General features: G+C 44.3%; 1 protein-coding gene across 14 annotated transcripts in view; it reads left to right on the forward strand.

Moving 5' to 3' along the window:
• FGFR2 (fibroblast growth factor receptor 2) overlaps positions 1 to 5,835 on the forward strand; it is a 100,420-nt gene extending 94,585 nt beyond the window's left edge. For 11 of the 14 annotated variants that reach the window (XM_019752934.2, XM_019752937.2, XM_019752936.2 and 8 more), the window contains 3 exons: positions 742 to 879; positions 2,346 to 2,451; positions 5,454 to 5,835. In XM_019752934.2, the coding sequence (XP_019608493.1) occupies positions 742 to 879; positions 2,346 to 2,451; positions 5,454 to 5,618 (409 nt within the window). In that variant the 3' untranslated portion in view covers positions 5,619 to 5,835. Of the gene's footprint in view, positions 1 to 741; positions 880 to 2,345; positions 2,452 to 5,361 lie in introns of all 14 variants that reach the window. The other 3 variants (XM_019752939.2, XM_019752940.2, XM_019752949.2) reach the window with 1 other exon arrangement.
• Positions 5,836 to 12,823: the final 6,988 nt, after the last annotated feature.

Genomic DNA, 12,823 nt, shown 5'->3' on the forward strand with positions numbered 1-12,823 from the left:
GTGTTTCCAGAGCCATGATGACATAGCTAAATGCAGGGTTCTCGGCTTGATTATCCCAGGAAGTGAGTCTCCTGAATGAGGCTCAGAAAGTCCAACTGTGGGTCTCTACAAGGTCAGATATACATTGTGCCCTGGGCGATGTTTTCAGTGTCTGTTGTATGAAATTCAGCTGGGTACAGGATGCTTCCAATGGCAACACCAGCCCGTGCTAATTCCCCTCCATGACCTTAATAGGTAACAAACCTTTGTGTCCTCAGATGCTCCACTGGCCATGTTGGGCAGCTGTTACCTTGCAAAATGAGCTCACTAGCCTTTTTCTGTCATTTGCCCATCCTGGTAGGTCACAGCCCTTGGGTCAGGCACATAGGCCAATGTAAGAGTTGGTTGGGAACATGAAGAGCCTTGCAGCTTAGGATTCAGTGTCTTCACATTGCTAACACTGCATTTAAGATGAATAACTTTTGAGACTGACAGAAGAAGAAACCCAATCCGAAATCTCCACCAAAAAGAAAAAGAGTGATGGTTTACCATCACTTGTCTGTTGATGGAAAATTCAACTGGAACATCCCCAGAGATGCTCCTTGTGGGCAGGAAGGGGCATGTAGGGTGACCTGCAGGAGGCCGCAGGTCATCTGTCTTTGAACAGAAGGAGTGAGTGGGCGTGTAGTGTCTTAACTGGGCATGTCTAGCTTTCGTGATTCGGGTGGGTTAGTAATGCTGTGTTTTCTCCCTTCTCTGCAGCTGGTCCTTCGGGGTGTTGATGTGGGAGATCTTCACTCTGGGGGGCTCACCCTACCCAGGGATTCCCGTGGAGGAACTTTTTAAGCTGCTTAAGGAAGGACACAGGATGGATAAGCCAGCAAACTGCACGAATGAACTGTAAGCGCCGTTGTCTCCCCCAACACGCAGTGGACCCCCCGCGCCAATAGCACTTCTCCCGACTTATTTCGGTTTTCTAAACACGCTCTAAAAAGAAGAATTGCTGAAGCTTTCTGGGCTCCATCCCAGAACTGAGATAGATAGCTACACTGACAGCCATGCCTGTCCAAAAGAAAGAACATCATTCTGAGGTGTATGGAGTGAGTTTTAAATCACAGAGGGTGTCGGGCTGCCCGCTGAGGGCTCCCGACTTTGCAGAGTAAGACGGGGTGACCTTCCGGGGCCACTGTGCTGTGCCTCGCTGTTGGCTCTCCTCAGTGACAGGAAGATACATCTGGCCCTCCCTCACACACAAGCTAGGAAGCCGTGGAGCTTGCCCCCGCAGGGTGTAGGATCAAAGAATGAACACGACCTTTCCCCACAAGTTGCGCCTGGCCCCAGCACAGCGAGTGGACCGCGTGCTTCTGCAGCTTCTTTTGTGATCACTGAAAACTGCCATTGTAGTCTGACCCCAACCGCCTTTCCCGAGAGCGAAGGAACAAGTGTCTGGTTCCCTCTACTTTCCCCCATATTTTTAGGGCAGAGAATTAAAAATCTGTCCAGGTGCCATCCTTAGAGTACCAGATCTGACTCTAAAACTGTGAGCTGATTTCTAGAAAAGCCTGCCCCACACTGTTGGTGGAATTATGCTGTGTGTGTGACATGTGTCTTGTGCAGGAAAACCAGTGCTTTGAAAAGGGTCTCTCCTCCCTCCCCCAGGATTAACTCAGAAGAGTGATTGTCCCAGAGACTGCAGTCTGTGGTGTATCGTTTCCTGGGATTTTATATCTGTAATCCCGTGAGTGCTTTTCGGTGTACAGTGGACGTCTGATGAATGGCCACATTTTATAGCATATTATATAAAGGCATTTATTGTGCGCCTTGTTGTTCCTATTGCTCTCTCTCTAATAGAGCAGGCCTGTCGAAACCCATAATCAAGATAAGGCCTGGAAGCCTCGGCCCATCCAAGAGTTAAGCAGGAAGTTAATGTGCAGCTCAGCAACAGCCGATGAATTCATAAGAAACTTACCTTGACGTTGTGGTTTTCAAACTTCATTTTTTTTTTTTAAAACTGAGGAAGCTTTGTCCACTAGAATTGTTAAAAGAAAACCCAAAGTATCAGGCATAGATCCTAGAAATCCCTGTGACACCAAAAACAAACGGACACATGTCTTTCTTGATGGCGTAGGTACCTTCGTCCAACATGTTGGGTAAAGGTGTTTCTGTCCATCCAGGTGCCTTGGAGAGGAGCAAAGTAGTGACTATTTTGGGAAAGTGAATCACCACCTTCTGATTTAGTTGCTTGAAAAGTTCCGGTACATTTTCATTATGGAGGGCATACCTCATATTGCCTATTAAAACTGGCTGATAGCCATGTATCTGGGGCTTCACAAAATGAATTCACCAAGCAAATCCATGTTTTCCAGGTATATGATGATGAGGGATTGCTGGCATGCAGTGCCCTCACAGAGACCGACGTTCAAGCAGTTGGTGGAAGACTTGGATCGAATCCTCACTCTCACCACCAACGAGGTAAGGAGCTCCTTCCTGAAGCCCGTGAGCCTTGCTTGGGAACCACCTCGACTTTGTAAATGCAGCCTTGCCTGTTGGAGTCTGTGGCATCGTTTATCGTTTTTCCACAGGGGTCAGGCAGAGTTAGACTGTGTTCCTCCCAAGTCCTGATTTTTCTCAGAACTGCATTTTGAGAGTTCTGACTCACAAAACCAAAGACTGAGGGCTCTATACGTGAGGCTGCCCTGCATTGTGGCTTTTGGGTGGTAGGTCCTGGTGTGTGTGTGTAATGGCGAGTCGAGAAGGAAAAGAAATGTCCAACTGCAGCATTTGGGTTGTGTGGGAAGGAGCTTAGGAATATGGGCTGGTTGATTCTGTGCCCTGGTGATCAGTGTGAGAGCGGCTGATGTTCCGATACCCGTAGACTTGGATGCAGTGAAGTCCTGCCCTTCCAGCTTCCATATAACACATGACCCAGCCCTCCATGACCCTGTCTGGGAATGGCGTGTGGCTGGTCTCCATCGATGTGCTTGTCAGCGGACACACAGTTTCCTATCATGAGTGACTTACATGATTTTAAGGGAAAACTTGCACCTTTTGTTAAAATATTTTCTATGAAGTACATGTAATCGGCACACTCTTCTGTCCCTCACCGCCCGAATTCAGCCATGACAGTGGCTGCTTCAGTGTGCAAATAGTGAACTCTGTGGGTGTGGAAGGAGTCTGATCAGAGCAGGAAAGATGATCAGCTCATGGGGGCCAGAGACATCCCACGATAGAGAGAAACTGTCAGTGAATGAATGTGTGATGTTTCTCAAGGATGCAGAACAGTGTTCATTCAAACAGGAAGGAACCCCAAACAAACCCACAGTTGTCTTAATAACAACAAAAACGTTAAAATTGCCTAAATATTTTAGAAAGAAAATAATACATTTATTTTTAAATCATACACTTAATAGTTTTAGAGTGATTTAAAAAAAAATTAAATGTTATAGGCAGCCTTACGCCAGCAGCATTATCTTACGAGCCTGACTGTGGCTGATAAAGGGAGAGATTGCATTTAAATGAATACAGCTGACCTTCAGAAGTTGAAAGGAAAGGAACAGTTCAAGGGGAAAAAAACACAACTTTCTTCTCCTGCCAAAATTGTTGTTTCTAGTATAAGTTCCTTTCACCCTAGACTTGGAATCCACTGATATTCCTATTTTTTTCCTATCAGATCTGAACATTTATGGCTTCATTTAGAAACTGGGAAAGCACTAAAGTTCCATTCTAATGATCTTATGTCCGTACGCAGTGCTATATATTTATATGTTTACATTTAGAGTGGGACCGTTCATACTGACATTTACATCTAGCATCCTAAAATGAAAAAGCAGAATGCCCTATTGTCTGACGGATATAAAAATCGAAGTTTCTTTTCCTTCTGAAAATCATTACCATATGCTCAAGAAAAATGGTTCCATTTAGGACAAAATTTCATTTTTATCATTGTAAGCAAAAAGTTCGCTTTTGATGTGGTGGGCGTGTTTGTTTCCAGTTGTGTGGTTAATGCTGCTGTTGTTGGAACTGACACATCCCCCATTCTCGGATGGGGAGTCTTTCTCTTGCCAACCCTGGTGATGAATTATAGTGGGTTTTTTTTTTTTTTGTCTTTTAAAATGTGGAGTCGCCAACATTCTGTGGGCTCTTTTCTGATAACACTAAGGCTGGTTGTGCTGTGGTCTGCACTTTTTTGCCGCCCCCCCGGCAAAGGCATGTGTCATAGGACAGTTGAATTCTGAGTGTGTGAGTACAACAGCCAGCCCAGTGTGCTAGCGCAGTTGAGGCAGTTGAGACCCAGAAGCTCTCCAGTTGAGAAATCTTTTCATAGTTTCAGAGCAGGGGTCTGCAAACCTTTTCTGTAAAGAGCCAGACAGTAAATCTTTTCAGCTCGGTGGGCATATGGTCTCTGTTGCAACAACTCATCTCTGCCTTGTATCGAGAATACAGCTACAGAGAGTGTGTAAATGAGTGTCTGTGTTCTGGAGGCAACTTGATAGACCCTAAAATTTAAAGTTTATTTGAATTTTATGTCATTTTATATCATTTTAATGCCATGAGACAGTATTCTTCTTTTGATTCCTCCCCGCCCCCAAGCATTTAAAAATGTTGAAAACCATTCTTAGCTCACAGGCCATACATGCACAGGGAGCGAGTGGGCTCTCGCCCTGTCATAAGTCGGAGTAAGTGTTATCCTGGGGCCATCCGGTGGGCAACACCAGTGGATGCTCTTAAGAAGCAGAAGAGTCCTTTTTGAATTTCAAACCTTCAAACCTTTGAAATTTAACGTCTATCTTCCTAAACTTTTAACAGCCTTTTGTGGATTTAATAGATACATGAGTATATCCAAGGCTTTTGCAAAACTGTTTACATTTCCAACTCAGAGAGCTTCTAAGAGTAATGAATCACATCTGTGAAATTACCCACTGAATGAGGACATATTCCCCCGAAATGATCCTCGAAACTGCAATAGTCCAATGTAATTCATAAAATAAATATTCATGGTCTCCACTATTGAAAGGGGTCCTGGGAATCCACACGTCATGCTTTTGCATTGTGCTGGGGCTTCAATTTGAACCCTGTTCTCTAGTGAGGAGCCAGATGACAAGGAGGTCACGTGACTCCGTAAGTCAGGTTGACAGCTGAGCAACTACAGTCCAGCTAGGTTTTAGCATTCCGTACTTGTCAATTATTTATCCATGATTGGTCATAAAAGAAAAGGAAAGGACAGCCAAAAGGAAACAGCGTTAGGGTCTTGAGGTCTTTGTGGGAGCCAGGGTGGGCTAGGTCTCTGAACCTTCAAGGGGTGCCTCCATCCTGTCCCGACTCCCATAGCAATGTCTCAAGAGCCTGCATGTGAAATAAAACGTCTCTCTTCCCTTCTTTCAGGAATACTTGGACCTCAGTCAGCCTCTCGAACCATATTCACCTTGTTGTCCTGACCCAAGATGAAATAAAACGTCTCTCTTCCCTTCTTTCAGGAATACTTGGACCTCAGTCAGCCTCTCGAACAGTATTCACCTAGTTACCCTGACACAAGGAGTTCTTGTTCTTCAGGAGATGATTCTGTTTTCTCTCCGGACCCCATGCCTTACGAACCATGTCTTCCTCAGTGTCCACATATAAACGGCAATGTTAAAACATGAATGAGCTCGTCCTCCCGTTCCCCAAACAGAGCAGCACCAGGAACCTAGCTACACTGAGCAGGGAGGCCATGCCTCCAGGAGCTTGTTGTCTCCGCTTGTATATATGGATCAGAGGAGTAAATAATTGGAAAAGTAATCAGCACACGTGTAAAGAATTTATACAGTTGGAAACTTGTAACCTTCATCAGGAGAAGAAGAATGTTTCTGGGGCAATGGACTGCCATGGGCCACCATGCGCCCATGACCCACTGTGGGTACTGGCTGTGGAACAGCTGGACTCAAGGCAACATATGTTTTTGCCTTCCTTGTGAATTTTGTAATAATTGGAGAAAATATATGTCAGCACACACTTACAGAGCACAATTGCAGTATATAGGTGCTGGATGTATGTAAATATATTCAAATTATGTATAAATATATATTATATATTTACAAGGAATTATTTTTTGTATTGATTTTAAATGGATGTCCCAATGCACCTAGAAAATTGGTCTTTCTTTTTTAAAAAAATAGCTATTTGCTAAATGCTGTTCTTACACAGAGTTTCTTAATTTTCACCGAGCAGAGGTGGAAAAATACTTTTGCTTTCAGGGAAAATGGTATAACATTAATTTATTAACGAATTGGTAATATACACAACAATTAATCATTTATAGTTTTTTTTTTTTGTAATTTAAATGGCATTTCTATGCAGGCAGTGCATCGGACTAGTTAATCTGTTGCTCAGACTTGACTAGTTATCAGATCCTTTGAAAAGAAATATTTACAGAATATGACTAATTTGGGGAAAGTGAAGATTGGATTTATTTGTGTTTAAACTCTGCTGTCAGATGATTGTTCTTAATCCGCCTCCATGCCCATGTTAAAAGAACCGGTTAATAAGAAGGTGTTTTGTTTTGAGGTGCAGCTATGTCATTGGGCCCGTGTGACCCTGAACTGTGCTTCCCGAGGCAAATGGGACCAGCGTTCTCTTAAAAAGATGCCTTAACCCATTCCTCAAGGATGGGCCTTCCTTGAGATGCTAGCAGAACGTTCCTCTCTCCGGCAGCTGGCCTTGTGCCCTGGAGTTGCACATTAATCAGATTAGCCTGTATTCTCTTCAGTGAATTTTGATAATGGCTTCCAGATTTATTGGCATTAGAGAAGCCTTTTAGGATCTTCATGTCTCATCATAGAGAATTGAAACACTGAGTCGTTCTGCTGATAGTTTGGAGGATACTTCCATCTTTTTAAGGGATTGCTTCCGTCTGATTCTGGCAGGACCTCACCAACAGATCCAGCCCGATACCAACGCCAGACGAAACATCGCCCTGTTGTTCGTCCTATATTCAAGTATTGTGTTTTGCTTTCGAAACACCTACTCACTTGCTGTAGCCATGCAACACGAATGCAGATTACACTGATTTTACGTGTTACGAGATCGGAGAAAGTATTTAATAAAACCTGTTAATTTTTATACTGACAATAAAAATGTTTCTACAGATATTAATGTTAACAAGGCAAAATAAATGTCATGCAGCTTATTTTTTTAATATTCGTGTCTCACCACATGGTTTCCTGTGCTCGGAGGTGTTGATCAGTGCTGTTTGGTGTGATTGCTGGAAAGGCAGAGAGCTGGGGGGCTCATTTGCCAAAGGGTGACTTGCCAGAGGGGTTGGCCGGGACTGAAGTATCTGGGACACGTGTATCCCATGGAAAATCAGAGGTGGTTGGTTCAAACCCGGGCTCTGTTGCTTACTGGATCATGGGGCAGTCACTGGATCTTTCTGGATCCCAGCTGCTCCCAGAGGAGCAGGTGAGGGATGGGAGAGACCTTTGCAAATGGAGAGTCGTTCTAAGGATGGGAAGGGTTGAGAAAGGGACATGTTCAGAAGATTTGGATCTTGGGGACCTTGAAATCTTTTAAGCTGGCTTCCTTGTGATGTAGAGAGAGTAGAATTGCTTCAGATTTTCAAAAAGACAGCTTGACCAAATGTTAAAAGAGTTTTACTCATTTCCATGCCACCAAGAACCTGAAGAGAGAAGTGGTATTTTGCTTGTTAACAGATGCAAATCTTGGACTCTCAAGGTTTCATTGTATCTGCTTGCCAGCCACCACACCAGGAAAGGGAGTCTAAAACAGCCTGACTTCTTCCGAGCTTCAGCCATGCTCTCAGACTGACCTTATGGGATTGTTGGTGGTTAAGAAGTGCCATCTTTGGGGTCATGATTGTGTTTGAGGCTCTTACTAGTGGAGTGAGGGTGTCACCAGCCATCTGGAGAGTGATCTATAATCCTGGTTCCACGTTTCCAATCTCCTATGCTACCTCCCATTTATTTTTAGTAGAGTAGGGTTATAAGCCCACCCCAAAGAATGATTTTAAAAAGATAAGTGAAAGCAACCTTTAGTTGTGTATAGGATGCAAATCCTGAAGCCCCTGGGCGTTTTCCCCAGGGGATCCCCTTGGCCGTGGTGGAGGAAGAACTCTCAGTCCAGCAGGTATGTTTAAAGCAGGGCTTCACGTCCATGTTGGTGCTTCTCTGGGGTGGTCAGTGGTGTGTATGCTTTGCTTTTGAGACTCAAGGGGGAAGTTACAGCTTTTCAGCGGACAATGTAGATTATAATCCTATACTAGCTATTGGGCCATTTTAATTTCAGAATTATTTTGAGAGAGAGACTTGCCATCAAGGGAAAGGAGGCAGTGTGGTCCATGAGAAGGATGGGAAATACTTTTTTGCCCTAACTGAACAGAAGCAGGGCACGATCGGAATCCTGGAGCTTGAGCCACCCCCTTGCAATGGGAATTACTTGAGCCACAATGTGATCAAGACGTGAGATCAGTCCATTTGTGAAGAGCAGAGTTGGTGGCATCTTGGTGAGCAAGGGGTAGTGCCGGCCCTGCTGCCTCCAACTGGGAAAGGTATATGAAAGGGGCTGCTCCAGAAAGCTCCCCTGGTGGTGGCCTCAGGCAGCATGGAAAGGACAGAGAAGCAGGGCATTCAGGAGGGTTCTGTGGATCCCCCTGGGACTGGGTACCCTATCAGCCTCTCTTCCCTCCTTACCTCAGGGAGCTGTCCTCCACCAGGTCCTGGGGGAAGGTCTTTGATCCCACACACAGGCAACCAAAACATGCAGTCACAGTAAAACATCTGGCAGACTTGAACAGCTGTGGATTAACGACCCAGTCACCAGGTCTGGAAAGAAGTTGGTCTGCTAGCTTGTACTGTATAATTGAGGCTCTAGAAAGGTGGGGTACAGAGGTCTCTGCTATTGGCAGGTTTAGGAACTTGAGGTTCCTGAAGTTCACATGGCTGGGAAATGGTCTAAATAAACAAGACTGCCACCTTACACAGTTTAGGAGAAAGACAATGGGTGGGTCATTGGGACAGAATTGGGTTTGTTTATTTCTTACAGCTGGGTGACGTTGGGCTAGTCATGGATTCTATCTGGACCTTCATTTCCCCACCTGGAAAACCAGTTATCACCAGCCTAGTGGTCTTACCGTGAGGACGGCTTGTAGGAGCTTAGCTCAACTCTGGCAGACCGTACTCAATAAACAGTTTTATTCTTCTTAAGAATTTGTTCTTCTACATTTGTGTTTTCTTAGTGTATTCACAAGGCTGTGCAACCACCGCCACCACCTAATTCAGGGACGTTTCATCACTCCCAAAAAGAAGCCCGTACCAATTAGCAGTCACTCCCCATTTCCTCCAGCCCTGGCAACCACAGATCTGCTTTCTGTCTATGGATTTGCCTGTTCCAGCCATTTCACATAGATGGAATGTGCCCGACTTTTTTCACCTAGCATAATTTTTAAGATTTATCTGTGTTGTTGCATGTATCAGTACTTCATTCCCTTTTTATTGCTAAGTCGTATATCTGTGGGCTATATACATGTTTTTTTATCTGTTCATCAGTTGATGGGCATTTGAATTGTTTCTGCTTTTTAGCTATTAGCAATCGTGCTGCTCTGAACATTGGTGTACGAATTTTTGTGTGGTCATAGGTTTTCATTCCTCCTGGCTGTATGTATACCTTGTAGTGGAATCACAGGAGAATATGGTAACTCTGTGTTGAACCTTTTGAGGAACTACTAGACTGTTTCCCAAAGCGGTTGCACTATTTTACATTCCCTCCAACAATGTGGGAGTGTTCCAATTTCTCCATATCTTTGCCAATGCTTGTTTGTCCATATTTTTTCATTATAGTCATCCTAGTGGGTGTGAAATATCTTCCTAGTGGGTGTGAAATATCTTTAATAGCTGAGATACCACCATTCAGTTCATAGATCAAAGATACATAAGACCGTACTGGGTTTTCTAGAACAAGATACTTAATCTCAGTTAAATGGCCTGGCTTTTGCACTTATAACGTGGCTGGGATAGTTACGAGGCCTCCGTGGAGCCTCGTGGAGTGGAGGGGCTATGAAATGGATCCCATCTCTTTCCTTTTGGCTGAGAAAAGAAGGAAGCACTACCCCATGAAGCAAAGGGATTCTGGCTGGAATCCTTGAGTGCGTCTCCTTACCACATGTCCCCAGCTTTATACCAAATAAAGGCCAGTGAGCAGGAGCAACCCACTGGCCCGACTAATGCGCTGTTAGATCTGTATGCACTTCAGTGCCCTCCTTATCCAGTTTGTGTTCTGATGTTATTTATTTTTTGATGTTTTAAAAGATGAATGCAAAGTTTATCTTTTCTCACATTTCAGCCCCAGGAAGCCTTGAAATGAGTTGGCTGGAGGGATTGCAGAAGCCTTCCAGTTTTAAGTGACATTCTGGAAGGAGGCCCTTCTTGTGTCCTCTTTTCCAAAGGGTTTCCGGGGGGATTTGATGGGCTCCTCAAAATTGCCTTCTAAGTTCCTGTCTCAGAGGTCACATGAAGTGCTGTAGAGGACAGTGGGTATGAGATGGTCACTGTCGACCGTTCAGAAACTCCAGCTGGTCTTGCCGTCCTCTCAGATCTTGTGAAATAAAAGGTGGTGGATTTCTTCTCATTTGCGAAGCTCAATCCTAAATTATGTAGCAGCTCAGTGACAGAATTAGGCTTACAGTACGTATGCAGATAAGTGATTTCCTCCTGTAGCTCTGAACACTGTCTCCTTTTGGGTTGTATCCTTTTAGTCTCTTTCTCCTAAATCTTCAGTTGAGATCACTTAGCTGCATCTTGGTTGTGTCCCTTCTGAATCAAAATCCTCAGCATGACGTACTTGGAAAGGGACACAGAACCTTTATGGATTTATAAATTAAGAATAAAGGAGGAAATGTTTTCTTGGTCTGTAAGTGGAGGGACAAATGATTTCATTCTCAAATGATTGTTGGATTAAATGAGATTTTTACCTGGAAAGCCCTGAACACCATGCCTGCTACGTAGCACTTAAATATTAGTTGCTATTTTTCTCTACGTATCAACCATCTCTCTATTGATATAGATATAGACATACACATAGAGGCAGGTATAAAAAAACCTATGTGTGTGTATACATATGTTTATAATTATTATTACTGAAGAAATTTATGAAATTGCTAGTTAGTTGAGAATTTCACTAGGGGCATGTCTGCCCCCCCCCAACAAAAACTTTTAATAATTGTTAAGTCAGTGAAAATAATAATCAAAATATTTAAAAATCATGAGATTGTATTTACAACATTCAACCTGTCACGTTCCCCCTTTTAAAGAAGGGTTTGTTCTGTAAACACAACCAGGCAGTGCCCTGAGTGAGCTTTAAGGGAAAAGTCAACACTTTTAGTTAGAACTGTACCGACCCTCCCGGTGAATGGTTGAAGTACCGTGGTCAGAAAAGCAGACCAGAACAGAGGCCAAAAAAGCTCGGGAGAGTGTTTGCAAGGGAAGGTCCTCTCTGGCTCTGCAATGTGATGTTGTCACAGGCAAATCGAAATGGGTACCGTGACAAAAGGAAATGTCACATGGAAAAATTAGAGGCGGCCTGATGCAGCGTTCTGCAAGGCTTATGATTGTGTATTGTTCAGGGAATCTTTGGGAACTGTGAAATTAGTGTAAGTTACCTGACAGGCTGGAGAGGTTGAACCAAGCAAGCTTTGTGTGTTCGATGGGGAAGATCGTTAGGGGTTCTGGTCGACCACAGGCGTATCTCTTTCCTGCAGAGGTTTAAGTGGGAGAAGACGGCTAGTGAGTTTATGTAGTCTGCGAGCTGCCCTTCCACTTTGTTCTGTGACTTGACATGCTGCCCTTTCTGGAAGAAGGCTCAGTGTATCCTTGCATCCACAAACACAGCAGGAGAGGAAATTGGAAACCTAGATTCCTTCCTGGCATCATCTTTATTCCCCACGAGACTAACCCTTTGGTTGCTTTGTACTGGATTTATATTTAACCAAAATGCTGAAGGCCCGGGTTCATTGCTGGCCATCACCCAGTAGCCGCCAGAGCTGTGAACAAAAAAGGCGAAGTCAAGAACGTTAGACCACAAAAAGGGCAGTGATATCACTGGGGCTGGGGGTGTGGCTAGTGGGGAAACTTGTCCTGCTTTTGCATACATAGATCAGGGATGGCCCAACTATGGCCCCCAGACCAAATCTGGCCTGCTGCCTGCTCTTATACTGCCTGCGAGCTGAGAAAGGTTTCTACATTTTTAAACAGTTGAAAGAAAACCAGAAAGGTTTATCTTGTGACGTGGGAAAACTATGTAAAACTCAAATTTCCATACCGATAAATGAAGTTTATTGGAAAACAGCCACACTCATTCATTTACGTATTGTGTATGTGTAACGTGTTGTGTACAGCTCTCCAGGGGCAGAGTGGAGTAGTTGCGACAGAAACCGCATGGTCCACAAAGGCTGAAAATATTTACTATCTGCTGCCCTTTACAGAAATGTTTGCCGACCCCGGGCTTAGATAATGATGTACCAGTTGGATGCCAGGCCCATGCACATGGCTTGTGGGCAAGGACAGTAGCAGATAACAAGGTCCTGAAATTGGGTGTTGCTTTCAAGAATGGGGTCCACTTGAAAGAGAGGCCTGGAGGTGGGGATGCAAGTCATGAGAAATCATACCCTTTGGCCAAGTGGGATGTTTTAAGGTCCTTTGGAGACAGTTAGTGGCCAATGTGATGTGTCTAGACGGGCCTTCTTGGTGTCGGTTCTGCCCGGGAGCGCCATGTAGCAACATGCCCAGTGTTCTTCCAAACAAGGTTGCCACAGAGATCCGCAAACCAAAGGCTAAATAAACAATGTGGTTCTTCCAGAAGG

This window comes from Rhinolophus sinicus, linkage group LG07 (assembly GCF_036562045.2).
Source record: "Rhinolophus sinicus isolate RSC01 linkage group LG07, ASM3656204v1, whole genome shotgun sequence".
Taxonomy (NCBI): domain Eukaryota; kingdom Metazoa; phylum Chordata; class Mammalia; order Chiroptera; family Rhinolophidae; genus Rhinolophus; species Rhinolophus sinicus.